This window comes from Silurus aristotelis (assembly GCF_946808225.1).
Source record: "Silurus aristotelis genome assembly, chromosome: 14".
Lineage (NCBI taxonomy): Eukaryota > Metazoa > Chordata > Actinopteri > Siluriformes > Siluridae > Silurus > Silurus aristotelis.
Genome location: NC_139587.1, coordinates 20,537,246 through 20,551,639, shown reverse-complemented (window position 1 = coordinate 20,551,639; position 14,394 = coordinate 20,537,246). Strand labels below are relative to the sequence as shown.

The following is a 14,394-nucleotide window of genomic DNA, read 5'->3' as shown; positions in this document are numbered from 1 at the left end:
ATTTCTTTTTAGATACTGGCACCATCAATCAACAGCTTAGCATTACATGTGCTCAGTAACTTTAGTTTGTTTATAAGAGTGGTTTTATAGGGTTTTTTTTGGTGATGCTGAAGGTGCTCATCTGTCATTATCTCTCCTATTCATCAAAGCCAAACAAACACTACTGACAGCTGTGCAGTGTGTGCTGTGGGTAAAGCCAGGGTAGAACATTATATTGAGTTTAGAAGGTGACAAAAGCATTTGAATATGAATGTCATATGTGGGGTGTTCCCGTGGGCTCACCACCTGCAGGAGGGACCGTAAGGGACGGTGCTGTAAGGATTGGGCAGCAGTCGAAGGCGGGGGCCTGCTTAGACTGCTGCCCCCGCGACCCGAATTACGGATGAGCGGGAGAAAATGGATGAATGAATGAATATGTGGGGTGAATCACATTAAATAATATTGCTGTTTTAAATATAGAACATTACATCTGCATTTACAGGTAATAAATTTGATTTAATGCATACAGAATATATATATATATATATATATATATATATATATATATATATATATATATATATATATATATATATATATATATATATATATAAATCAAATCCAACAGTACAGATTTTATGTAATTTAGGTTTATAAAATAGGAAAATAGATACTTTCTATAATAATAATAATAATAATAATAATAATAATAATAATAATAATAATAATAATAATAATATTAATAATAATATTAATAATAATAAAAAATTAAAATAATTTTTATTACAAAGTTTTTTTTACAGACATAAAACTCTCAAAGTCCAGTCTTACTTTATTATCATGTTTAAGATAGTTAGCTAATCTAACAGTAGCTTGCTGAAAATTATTAGTTGCCAACAACCAAAGTTAGCTTAATTTGGCTATTAAAATAAAAGGTAAGCATTTTAGAAGCACTTACCTCATCATGATTTATATTTTCCTTTTTTTCCTATTTACCTCTAATCTAAATGCTTTCACATTATTTCATAGATGTAAATGTGGAAAAATAAATGTAATTACTAAAGCAAGAAACCCAATGAACACAATTCAACAAGTCTTCTTTTACCGCAGTCACAGCTGCACCACCTGTGTACATAATCTCTAGCACCAATAATAACCTCATAAATTGACCCTGGGTGTTCTGTGTATTTGTATGCGTTTTTTTCTGGTGCATTTTGGTTTTCCTAGGGATTTAAAACAAAGCAAGATTTTAGGTTTTAGTGCAAATTTGACAGAAAAGAGCATGCGAGAGTATAAATGGTTCATGAGAGAGCTAAACAACTGTTTTTAACTGTTTTGCCTAATCTTTTCCCACAAAATGTAAGTGTATCTGCAACCAAATCAATTTCTTCTGCTCTTTCAGTCATTGTGGGGAAAAAAAAAATCAGCTACTAAATCCACTCAAGTAAATTTGATCTTGCCTCTTGCATCTTACAGAGGCAGTTTGCAAGTCTGACTAGTGTGCTCTTTGACCATCCAAGCAAAGGACGTCAAAATACCTGACGTGATTGGACGCCAGCTAGGGGGCCTTGGAGAGACCAGTTTGCAATTTGATTGGTTAAAGCAACTTTCAACTTTAACTTCATTTCTGCTGGCCTCACAGCAATATGTGATGTTACAGCTTAAATCTAATTGGATACTCCAACGTATCGTCACAATCGGATGCGCTGCTGCAAGGAGAGAAATTATGAAATGAAGCAATAGAATATTGGGCATAATTGCTATACATTTTCATGGACAAATATATATTTAAACATAAGTCTCTGTTTCTGATAGACCTGCAAAGAAGGCTTTGCTGACCCTGACGGCCCACCAATGGTGAGATTTAATAATTTGAGATTTTAATCTACAATATTTTTTTTAAAACTTGAGTCATAATATTCATTTATTATTTACTGTATTCTTTTCTAGTAATGTAATTACAAATTCCTAAGATTAAAATCACATAAAAAAAAATTAAAATCTGTTTCACTTCTTCTTAAGCTTTCTGTGTAGATCACACAAAAATAGAAAACTCGGTATATTCATGTGTGGGTTGTGTATGCTGTGACCAGAGCAAGAGAACAATGAGGCTAAAGACACCACTGACTTTTAGGTCATGAAAATGTATAATATATGTAGTCCTTAAATAATTGTGAAAAGTTGGATTCTGCATTTATGAGCTTTTATGACAAAATAATATAAATGTATTAAATTATATAAATATCGATAAAAGCAAAGTGACATTTATTTGTGAAAATCTTTTTCCATACTGTTTATGACTATAGTTGTGGCATTTCTTCTTGTTACTTGGTACTCTAAAGAACCAGTGGTTCGCAGTCAGTTTAGTTTAGTTTATGGAACAAATATTAAAATTTATGTTGTAAATATAGTTTAGTGCTTCTGATATTTTTTAGGCCAGCAAAGTCTTTCTTTGCTGGCCTAAAAAATATCAGTATTTATTTATTTTCCAACAGTCTATTCAAAGTCATTAATGCTGGCCTTTTTACCATAGTCTCCTTAAGAATTAGTTCTGTTTCTTTAACCAATCAGATTTCAGATTCGCCTCACAGGGCAGCTAGCTGACCCAGAATAGCATCAGCATTTTTCCATCCTCTGATTAGTTGGTCAGAGGGAAACTGTTACAGCCAAGCTCGACTGGCTAAAAAACATGTCTATATTGCTCATACACATTAATACATCTGAGTTACACTTTTTTATGCTTACGGAGCAAGAGAAATTTATTTGGTCTCGGACATACTTAAAAATAAATTTTTCCAGAAAAGCACTTTTGAGGAGGGTTCAGCCAACCCCGATGCTAGCTAGCTCGTCTCAGCCCGGGAAAGGGTTTGATCACCACTTCCAGACCAGTGAATACAATATAATTTTGATTCTGAACTGCTCCAGATGATGTAGGTGGCACAGTTGTGGTTGTAGTGTAGATGGTGTAGTGATGATGGTTTCTATAATTGCGATGTGATAGTGGTGGTATTAAGAGGTGGATTTAGTCGGGTAAGTCCCTGAAGGCCCAGGTACCGAATGCACGGCCTGCCACTGTTAGGAACATCCTTGTTATAATACAGTATTTAAAAATGTAAGAGGCCAGATCACCTGTCATTGGTTTTCTGTTTTAAATCCTGCTGTCCAGTTCGCTGAATCTATCTAAAATCATTAGACATCGACAGGGAAGTGATCTCTTGACTTACATTTGTGACCAAATGGACAGCTGTTTTATGACCTTGCAGCTCAACAATAGACTCAACAGATCTGTTTTGAGCTAATGCAGTCTTTTATAAAGTATGCTTTACGCTGTTCACTATCCTGCCTAATGTATGCTTGATTAAATAAATAAAGGTGTACAGAAAGTTCATGTTATATCGTTGCATAAGGCTTAATGTTATATTATATGCATTATTATATAACTATGCAGTGTTTTTACATAACACCAAATAACTCTTATTCTAAATACTTAGAAAAAAAAGCCTTATTTACATACCAAGCATCTAGCACCAAATAATAAATAATAATTCCAAAAGATCATTTTGTTAATATGGTTCATTTAAGCCACCCTGCTGTCTAAAACATGCAGCAGCCCGTGGAGCCTCCTCATGTCCTATATTCATGTTCCAACTGCTGCTATAATAATTTAAATATGCACTTTGTAGCAAAATACATAATACACACTATATATATATATATAGTGTGTGTGTGTGTGTGTGTGTGTGAGAGAGAGAGAGACAGAGAGAGAGAGAGAGAGAGAGAGAGAGAGAGAGAGAGAGAGAGAGAGAGAGAGAGAGAGCTACTGCACCTCAACACATGTGAGTAAGGTTAAGTGAAAATAAGCTTGATTGTCCATAGGGAGAACAAAATGTCTTTTTTAGGCAGATTAGTGTCATTTACCTGTCAAGAAAAAAAAAACCATTTGTCCACTGTTTCATCTAAAAGGCCATTGATGAAGACGTTTAATTTCACCCTAAAAGCATCACAGCGTTATAACTGAAGCTAGCTGCAATGATTCTTGTGTTACTTTTAAGAATTGAATTTTTATCACAAAAAGCAGAATTGTAGCATGCATAAAAAACATTGTGACACTTTTCATATTTGCACGTCACCACTACTGTTCATTTGAACTTTAGTTGGATTTGTGTGGGTTTTATAACCTGATTTCTAATCATTTATGGTGTCTGATGCATCAAGTCATTAATGTCACTGCTACAAAATAATGTCCCGACAAACTGATCTAACGTATGTAAAGTTGGGTTAGTAAAGAGAGATCCTCAGGTAGTGCAGCGGCTGGTCATTATGTTTCTCTTGTCTCATGTTTGCTTTTTTGTAGGGAGGTGCACTCTGGGGATTTATACCAGCCAGGAGCAGCAGCTGGCATGCGAACCTTCTCTGTCCCAACAATAAAAGAGCAATAAAACCTTATTCATGACATCCACGGACACGCTGAGGTAACCCAATCACAACGTCTCTGCCAAGAAACAGTCACTGATGCACAATGAATGATAGCATGTGGATTGCAAGAGGTGATCAAGCATTAAAAATGCAACTGCCACTGAATTTAGTTGAATATTGTAATTGTTGCCCGAATGTAACCATTTGTCTAAAATGAATACTTAGATCAACAGATCCCCCTTTTTTTTTACAATTTCAAATGAATTTTACAATAAAGCTTAATTAAAGTATTATTTTGCTTTATTTGTGTTATTGTGTTATTAACAACAGAGTCTGATTTTAGTTTGTGATTTCTTTCCCCTTTTAAAACAATCCCGTGGCTGACAGACAATGAGTAGGGACAATAACCCATTTCTGTTAGAAGCATACATGTCTTTATGTGGCTCAGGAGGTTTCAACCCCAAAGATTCCATTTTAATCCCCTTAAAGAAATCAATAACCGAAGAGCCTTCTCTCATTTTCTTACTGTGGGCCTTTCACTGGATATTCTGAGATGAATTGCATTCAGTATGTTCAGAATCAACGCTGATGATGGAGACAGGACCTTTTAGATACTGGCTGTAAATAAGGTTATCTAGAAATAATTTATGACCAGTCAGCAATAACCTCATCGCTAAAGAAACATTGCTATCTGCTGACATTTAACTTTTCCACAACAGATTTAAAAATAGAAGTTTTCGGTCAAAAAATACAAATCAGGTAGATTTTAGTAAGACTATAGTTATTACTTACTTTTACTTTTAGTTATTAATATAAGATTAAAAACAATTCCTATACCTGTGCATTTAGCTAATTTTCCATTATATTACATGCTATTTCATTTATACAAATACATTTAAATTCAAAGAAATATATATATATATATATATATATATATATATATATATATATATATATATATATATATATATATATATATATAAAGTTTATAATATAAATTTATAATAAACCATCATTATAATTGAGTGTTATAAAATAACATAGTTGTTTATTCTACTTTATGTTATTCCTATCTTAAAATCGACAGTAGTAGCAGTAAATACAGATCCAATAATTAGGTACACTGCTGACCCCTAGCGTTAGAAAACCCAAAACACAACTCACTGCACAAACTATTATAATTTTATGCAATATCGCCACCTGGTGGAAATATTTATCACATTTAAATATAAAAATAAAAAAACTGTCATGTATGTTATTTAGAGTTGTAGATTTATTATATTAGCTTTACTACACATACATTTTTGGAGAAATCAGTAATGACAAACCATTAATCTTGTTACACTCTTGTTAAAAGTCAAACTATATTTCTTGCTCTGTACTTTGCACAATGACAAAAAAGCTGAATTAAATCTAATCGGCTCCTTTTTTTCTTTTTCTTTTTTTTTTTTACATATTATACTAGTTTAGTATACCTCATAATGCTAAATATTTAATCTTGTTATATTACACACACACACACAAACACACACATATATTTATATTTTTCTTATCTCTAGTTGGAATTCTGCTATTGTATTTGTAAATAATTATATGATGGTAAAAATAATAAAAAAAAAAAATACATTCTTAGGACACAAACCATTGCCCACTTTTTTTTTTTTTTTTTACAAAATATTATAATTCTTTATAGAGAAACCATGCTAACAAATGCAATGTTATTAAATATACATATATTAAAATGCTCTGGTAAAAGAATTTCTAAAATCATGTGCAATTTTTATACTATATTTCTTCTCTTAATATAAGAAGTAAGTAAAAATGTCATTGATAACCAAACAAGGTATCGACAACCAAGTTACCCATATTTAGTCCATTAAACTTAATAGTTGCACAATGAAATCTTAATCAAACTCTTTCAACATTCAAAAAAAAATCTGTTGTGTTAGGTGGAATCTTGGACACTTCACAGGCTTCGGAAAAACTTGAGAGACAATTCATAACCCAGGAACATTGTAGCGCTCATTGGAAATCCTCTGATGGCACTTACTGATGCCCCACGGAAAAAGACCTAAATTGGAGGTTGAAAACATTTCAGATGGTTTTATGCATCTATTTGTATTAGTTGACATGGTTTATAATATGCATAATAAATAATAAACAATAATAAGCCACTTATTAAGGGAAAAACCAGGCATATTATCATGGTAAAAGTTAGGAAAGTGGTAGGGTTTTTGATGTAATTGGTGCCTATTTAAATGCTTCAATCTTTGAAAGTAGACAAAACAACCTTTTTGCATATGTTACTAAGGCAATACTTTTTTATTTCCGGAGGAAATCGAAGGGAACTATTATTATTTACAAATAGGCTATGCTATGAACATTGAAATGTATACCAGTCTGTGATGTAGATAACTGACCAGAAGTTACCCTTCCTAACTTCTGTGGGCAGTGAGAATCACATTATCACCTTCTTGTCCAGGTGTGCATGCTGAGACCTTTGACAAAATTATGAAGTGACCATAGGATATGTTTCATGTAAATAGCATCAATATCCAACAGTTCACATTGCCATTCTTATGCTTGGCTCATAACTAGCAGAGGCTCAAGTGTAGTTGGCACAGTCCTCACTGCCAGACAGATGTAAATCAACCAAAGAAACAAACTCTGTGCCGAGGATGGTCTTTTGGACTGCAGCCCAAAAAGCCCTTGAGAGAAAATTACAGGTCTCAGAAACAGCTAAATTAAGCATTCGTCTACCGATATACCGCATGTGCAAACTATTTCAATCCTCCTACATGCACTGTCCCTCTAATAAACTTGTTTCTAATCCTGTCCATCATCGTCACTCCCAATGAAAATCTCAGCAAGGTGGCATATGTGTATACACCCATTTATGTAATACTGTGTTAAGCACTTTGAATCTATTTACTTGCCTTATTTCACTCCAAAAAATCCATAGATATTACATTTCAATAGGCTGTCCTGTGCACTGCCCTTTTTCAATCATACCACAGGTTTTGGATGGGATTTAGATCCAGCATTTCCTAAATATTGTCATTCTTCTTCTGATGCCATTTATTTGTTGACTTTAATTCAAATTGTTCTTCATTATTAGAGGTCTGCAATTTTTTGCCAAAAATATTACTTTTTTGAGCCGTTCATTATTCATCTTAATTAAAGCCCCAATACCAGTTAAAGAAAGGTAGCCCCAAAGCATAATACCAACACCATCATACTTTAACTTAGACACTGTGTTCTTTTTGGCTGATAAGCTGCCTTGTTTTGTGCCAAGTACATCTTTATATCTTTTTGTATTTGGCAGAAAAAATTGCTTTCATCAGATCAGAACATATTGAGCAATATTTGCAACTTAGTTTTTTTTTTTTTTTTTGCAAAAGCAGTTCAGTCTAACCATGGGAACATGTTAAGAATACAAGAGATTGCTTTCACATGTAACTAGTGACCATTATGCCTGATACCTGAGAAGAAAATCCTGTATAAACTTTGTAAGCTCTCTTTGCAGACCCTGGTTTTAGCAGTCCAAAGAAACCAAGAAGGTTTCGAAAAAATTCTACAAAATAATCTGATCTTTGTTTAGGGTTCATCAGAATCACTTTGTTCATGACAGGTATATAATCATTTCATTTGCACATGGGCTTGAATGTGATTGAGATTATTAATTTTTTTTACACCAAATATATTAGTTTTTTCACTAATTTTTGTTGTTTGCTATATCACATGAAAGGTGTATAAAAATCCGGTAGCACTGATTTTAGATAAACTTTTACACCACAAAACCCTGTGATCCGTAGGTGGGTCTGTCTAGTCCTTAAACTCTACTTTTCAGTTATGAGACACCGATACATGCTGGTCCATTCAGATAATGTCATGACATAGATAGATCTCTTTACTAATAACAAAGGGACCCCTGTCAACTGTGATTATCCCCAGCAGAGCTAGAGAGCCCACTATGTCTTGACACACTGGCCAAATAGTGGCTTAATTTTCTAGTGTCAAACAAGCAAATCTAACTAGTGGCCCTAAATTAGCTTGGTTTCCACTGCTCCTCTCAATAGTGAATGCAATGCATTGACACCTTCTTCCCTAATTCAATATCTGAATTGAGCTGTATGTCAGTGCATACAGTTAAATTTTTTTTCTATATTCAAATATGTACAAAATCAAAAGACATCTTGTGTATGTATATATATATATATATATATATATATATATATATATATATATATATATATATATATATATACATACACATGCATACACATATACATAAGTATTTGAACACACTGCTATTTTGCAAGTTCTCCCATTAAAAAATCATGCAGGGGTCTGAAATTGTCATCGTAGGTGCATGTCCACTGTGAGACATAATCTAAAAAAAAAAAATCCAGAAATCACAATGTATGATTTTTTTACTATTTATTTGTATGATACAGCTGCAAATAAGTATTTGAACACCTGAGAAAGTCAATGTTAATATTTGTTTGTTTGCAATTACAGAGGTCAAACGTATCCTGTAGTTTTTCACCAGGTTTGCACACACTGCAGGAGGGATTTTAGCCCACTCCTCCACACAGATCTTCTCTAGATCAGTCAGGTTTCTGGCCTGTTGCTGAGAAACACGGAGTTTGAGCTCCCTCTAAAGATTCTCTATTGGGTTTAGGTCTGGAGACTGGCTAGGCCACGCCAGAATCTTGATATGCTTCTTACAGAGCCACTCCTTGGTTATCCTGGCTGTGTGCTTCGGGTCATTGTCATGTTGGAAGACCCAGCCTCGACCCATCTTTAATGCTCTAACTGAAGGAAGGTGGTTGTTCCCCAAAATCTCGCAATACATGGCCCCGGTCATCCTCTCCTTAATACAGTGCAGTCGCCCTGTCCCATGTGCAGAAAAACACCCCCAAAGCATGATGCTACCACCCCCATGCTTCACAGTAGGGATGGTGTTCTTGGGATGGTACTCATCAGTCTTCTTCCTTCAAACACGTTTAGTGGAATTATGACCCAAAAGTTCTATTTTGGTCTCATCTGACCACATGACTTTCTCCCATGACTTCTCTGGATCATCCAAATGGTCATTGGCAAACTTAAGACGTGCCTGGACATGTGCTGGTTTTAACAGGGGAACCTTCCGTGCCATGCATGATTTTAAACCATGACGTCTTAGTGTATTACCAACAGTAACCTTGGAAACGGTGGTCCCAGCTCTTTTCAGGTCATTGACCAGCTCCTCCCGTGTAGTTCTGGCCTGATTTCTCACCTTCCTTAGGATCAATGAGACCCCACGAGGTGAGATCTTGCATGGAGCCCCAGTCCGAGGGAGATTGACAGTCATGTTTAGCTTCTTTCATTTTCTAATGATTGTTCCACCAAGCTGCTTGGCAATTTCCCCGTAGCCCTTTCCAGCCTTGTGGAGGTGTACAATTTTGTCTCTAGTGTCTTTGAACAGCTCTTTGGTCTTGGCCATGTTAGTAGTTGGATTCTTACTGATTGTATGGGGTGGACAGGTGTCTTTATGCAGCTAACGACCTCAAACAGGTGCATCTAATTTAGGATAATAAATGTAGTGGAGGTGGACATTTTAATGGCAGACTAACAGGTCTTTGAGGTTCAGAATTTTAGCTGATAGACAGGTGTTCAAATACTTATTTGCAGCTGTATCATACAAATAAATAGTTTAAAAATCATATATTGTGATTTCTGGATTTTTTTTTAGATTATGTCTCTCACAGTGGACATGCACCTACGATGACATTTTCAGAGCCCTCCATGATTTCTAAGTGGGAGAACTTGCAAAAAAGCAGGGTGTTCAAATACTTATTTTCCTCACTGTATATATATATATATATATATATATATATATATATATATATATATATATATATATATATATATATATAAAACAAGTATGAATATAATATATATATAATATATATGAATATAATATATATATATATATAAAACAAGTATGAAGTCTGAATGTTAATTTACTCTACATGCCTCTACAGGAACTACATGCCTTAACCATAAGTGTATCAGTGACTGGATGGGTGCCAGACTTATGATTGAATACTTGAGCATCTGCTCAAAACACTCACTAAAACAAGCAACCGTTGGTGAAAACCTGCTGAGTGTTCTTTGTAATAGACAGTATACACCCTGTAATACTATTTGGACTATTAGTTGTGGCATAGGAGCTTACTCATATGATTCTCACTATTAATGTCGGTTAGGAGGGCTAAACTAGAAGGCTGGTTATTATGTTACTATGATTCTGTATATAACTGTGGATCCTAGGTGGTTATCTGGGGAAGCACTAAACTACAGTTACATCCATAAATATTATGGTATAGTATAGCAAACTTACATGTATTCCTTCTGTCCTGTAACTTTGCATGATGCAATGAATGACTCCTTTATACTTTCTTTGGTGCAGTGTGTCAGCTTGCAGTCGACTCTTAACCACATCAGCTGGCGTTGCTGTGACCCAGGAAATAGATCCTGTGAAACAAGAACAAGAACAAATTCAAGAACTGAGACACACGCTTCAGTGAGAAGCATTTCAAAGAAGGAATTTTATTGATTCATCCATAATTTACCACAAGATCAAATCTATACTACAGGTGTTTCTATGATTTAATAATGCCAGCTGAACAAACACACACGCACGCGCACGCACACGCACACACACACACACACACACACACACACACACACACACACACACACACACACACACACATATGTTTTACCCAAATGGGGTCTAACAAATGTAAACTATTTAATTAATTGTTTTAGAAATTTTAACTGTCGATGTTCACAAATGTTAATAATAATATATATATTATAATATGTTCAAAGTTGTTTGTCAAAATATGCCTACTCTTGCTGTTAAATTATGAAGTTTTCAGGGTATATCTACAGGTACATGGATTGCCATGGTTTTATTTACCTGCTAATCCACCAGCAATCCATATGGAGCAGGGGTGAGGGGAGCTGTTACTGTTAGGGTTTAACCAGCCACAAATGATTGTGTATGGAATAAAGTAGAGGGCATAACCAGGTACATCACGGAGTACCATGGCTCCTGCTCCTCTGTAGAGCCCATGGATTCCCTCAGTCTGCAGGATGCTGCTGATGCAGTGAAGAGGTCCTCTGTAAACTGTGCACTCTGTTCGATGATTCTGAAGATGAACACTTCCATTGCCAGCAAGTGTTACATTTTCTAAAAATATGAAATGAAATGTTTTACATAAATTGGCAATGTCCCTATTCTGCTAACTTTGCAGATTAAGAAGTTATCATAAATGACTGCATTGCATCAACATTCGCCAGGTAGAATACAATGTGTAGTTGGAAATGGCATTTATTTGAAAATCTTCAGAAGAAATTACATCAGGGATATGTTTTAATTTCAGACTTACGTGTGAGGATGGTTTGCGTTTGCATTTGAAGTCTAATTTTGACCAGGTCCACTGGTGCTCCCAGGCTCACTGATACCAAGCCTGTCATCGTGCTGGCCACAGTAAGATCAAGCATATCGCACGGGAGCCTTTTGTCACCATAACGAAAACTGCTAATAAATCTCTGAGCATTGCTGAAGAAGCCAAACACCAGCGAGTTATACACTGTGATGCTTGCCAGTGGGAAAGATAGACCTTTGAAGAAGCCAGTAAGCTGCAAGTAAAAAACAAAAAACTAAAAGGTCAGTTGTTTACAAACTGGAATTTTTTTTTAGGATATATATTTTTAAAACAGAGATGGCCAAATTGGGCCCAATGGGACAAAGTAAGGCCATGGTGACCTTGGCTAGCCATACCATATTTGATAAAAAAAAAAGGGAAAACACATATTTAATTTTATTATATTATATTTTATTTATTATATTATATTTATATTATATACATATTTTATTTACACATATTTAATTTTATATTTACCATACCATTTCCTTTTTAAGCTGCAAAAACCTTAGTAGTGCCTTCTTCTGTAAACAGACTTCAGTCTAATAATTTCAACAATTATAAACTGATTCAACAAGCAAACTTACTGACTCTCCCCTACTTAATATTATTCTGAGCGTGTCAGTAAATTGATCAGATTAGATCACAGTCATGTTTCCTTTTTATTAATTTATTTGTTTGTTTATAAAAAATAATGAAAATATAAATGAGAGGGGCCATAGCAACTTTAATTTTAATATAATACATGCTATAATGCAATATTACTTTCGGCCCTCGATCAAGTTTGTATTTCGGCCCTTCATGAGGCACTTTTGCTTCAGACAGACAACCATATTTGGATACCAACAAGCTAACACAGTGAATTAGATTTCGATTTTTCTTTTATATACCCCATAATGCATATTGAACGTTTTATATCACTTACAGTTTCTTTTTTGTAGATGGTAACAATACAGTGGAAAGCGTTTTTGTAGTCCTTGCCGGCTTGTAACCGTGTCTGTTAAATGAAGATCACATTGTAAGCATATTGAGTTCTCATAAACAGTTTCCAAATAAAACATGAATGCAAGAGTGAAAGAAAACGTTTAAATAACAGGATTGCCTTTTATAGCTACAGTATGGTTTTTCTTTTTTGTTTTGTTTTCTATTTTTTTATTTATTGAAGATTTAAGATACCTTCACGGTGTCAAGTGGATGTCCTACAATCACACTGGAGGCACCTGGTGGAAAATAATAATAATAATAACAATAATCCATTAAGCCTGTTCTAATTAAAACCGTAGTCTAGAGAGGATGAGCTGTTGAGTTTGTGGGTTCAGTCTGTTGCTGATGATTTAATAACAAGTTATCATCTCTAGTGAATACCACACAATGTCAGTAAGTAAACACCCAACTAAACTCAGGGACTTTGTAAAAGAGTGTTTTTTCGGGTATATCCGGTTCAAAACAACTTGCATTTGAACTTTAAATCCTGTGAGACTTTTCAGCCCCACTACAGCAAACCCCTACTGCATAATAAACAGGTTTTACTGAACAACGGTGTGCACTTTTTCTTGGAAGTAAAGCGAAGTTACTACATGCCAAATTTGCCCTGTAAGGATTCCTGCGTTTCGTTTCCCCCTGTTTTTTACTAGTCATATGTGAGCCCCTGTTTGGATGACATTTGGCTGAAACAGCAGTGAAGTAGCGATAATCGGAGATTCAGTACCGATTCAGGGCACGCGCTCCAAACCAGCGCGTTATCGACCCTTACTTTGATTTGACTTTGAACAGTAATAATCGAGCACACCCAAACGACCCCCCCCCCCCGCGCCCCCCAACACACACACAACCACCACCACCACCACCACCAATATATTTAACCTAGGACCAGTACATGACAAGATGATAAATAAATAAATAAATACACACAACCACCGCTTACCTCCTATCCATCCTGCCAAAAAATCATCCAGCCGAAAGAAAGTCATTTTTTTTATGTTTTAGTGGGGGAAAAGTTGTTTTTTTTGCGCATTCAGCTCGAACAAGGGTCTTCTTCAAACTGCACACGGGATTCCAGATAACAGGCTTTTCACTGCGCACGGCGCTTTGCAGGGAAGAAAACAGAACACCTTACAGCAAAAACAACTTTCCTTTCGATCTGTACGTTTGAGGGGCGAGGCTTTGAGGGATCCAGCTCTCTGGACCAATAATATCTCAAGTGATTCCCAGAGCTGTGTGGAAAAAAAGGTGTTGTACGAGTTGTATTATAAAGTATACGTTGAAAGGGCATGTCATAGGAGCGACATGCATGTAGCAAAGCCAGTTTTTAAAACACATTTCTGAAATATCATTTAACTTAAATCTTGATTTACATTCTTATATCGTCTATAAATAATATGTATTATCTATCTATCTATCTATCTATCTATCTATCTATCTATCTATCTATCTATCTATCTATCTATCTATCTATCTATCTATCTATCTATCTATCTATCTATCTTGCATTATACGTTCATGATACTGTAGATAC

The 14,394-nt window shown here is 35.0% G+C and overlaps 1 protein-coding gene across 1 annotated transcript; it reads right to left on the bottom strand.

Annotated features, from left to right (window-relative positions):
• Positions 1-5,650: 5,650 nt before the first annotated feature.
• On the bottom strand, positions 5,651-14,065 carry slc25a48 (solute carrier family 25 member 48). The gene is made up of 7 exons (XM_083560756.1): positions 13,804-14,065; positions 13,056-13,099; positions 12,805-12,876; positions 11,841-12,093; positions 11,369-11,641; positions 10,784-10,917; positions 5,651-6,466 (listed from the first exon to the last, which is right to left on the bottom strand). The coding sequence occupies exons 1-7, from the start codon at positions 13,847-13,849 to the stop codon at positions 6,362-6,364; spliced, it is 927 nt and encodes a 308-aa protein (XP_083416882.1). The 5' UTR covers positions 13,850-14,065; the 3' UTR covers positions 5,651-6,361.
• Positions 14,066-14,394: the final 329 nt, after the last annotated feature.

Bases quoted from the DNA above. Each gene is read 5' to 3' on its own strand.
- slc25a48 (XM_083560756.1), bottom strand. From the start codon at position 13,849: ATGACTTTCTTTCGGCTGGATGATTTTTTGGCAGGATGGATAGGAG. The intron at 10,918-11,368 runs GTAAATAAAACC...CTTGTTTCACAG, and splicing joins GATTGCTGGTGGATTAGCAG to GATCTATTTCCTGGGTCACA. The intron at 6,467-10,783 runs GTAAGTTTGCTA...CCTCCAATTTAG, and splicing joins ACAGGACAGAAGGAATACAT to GTCTTTTTCCGTGGGGCATC.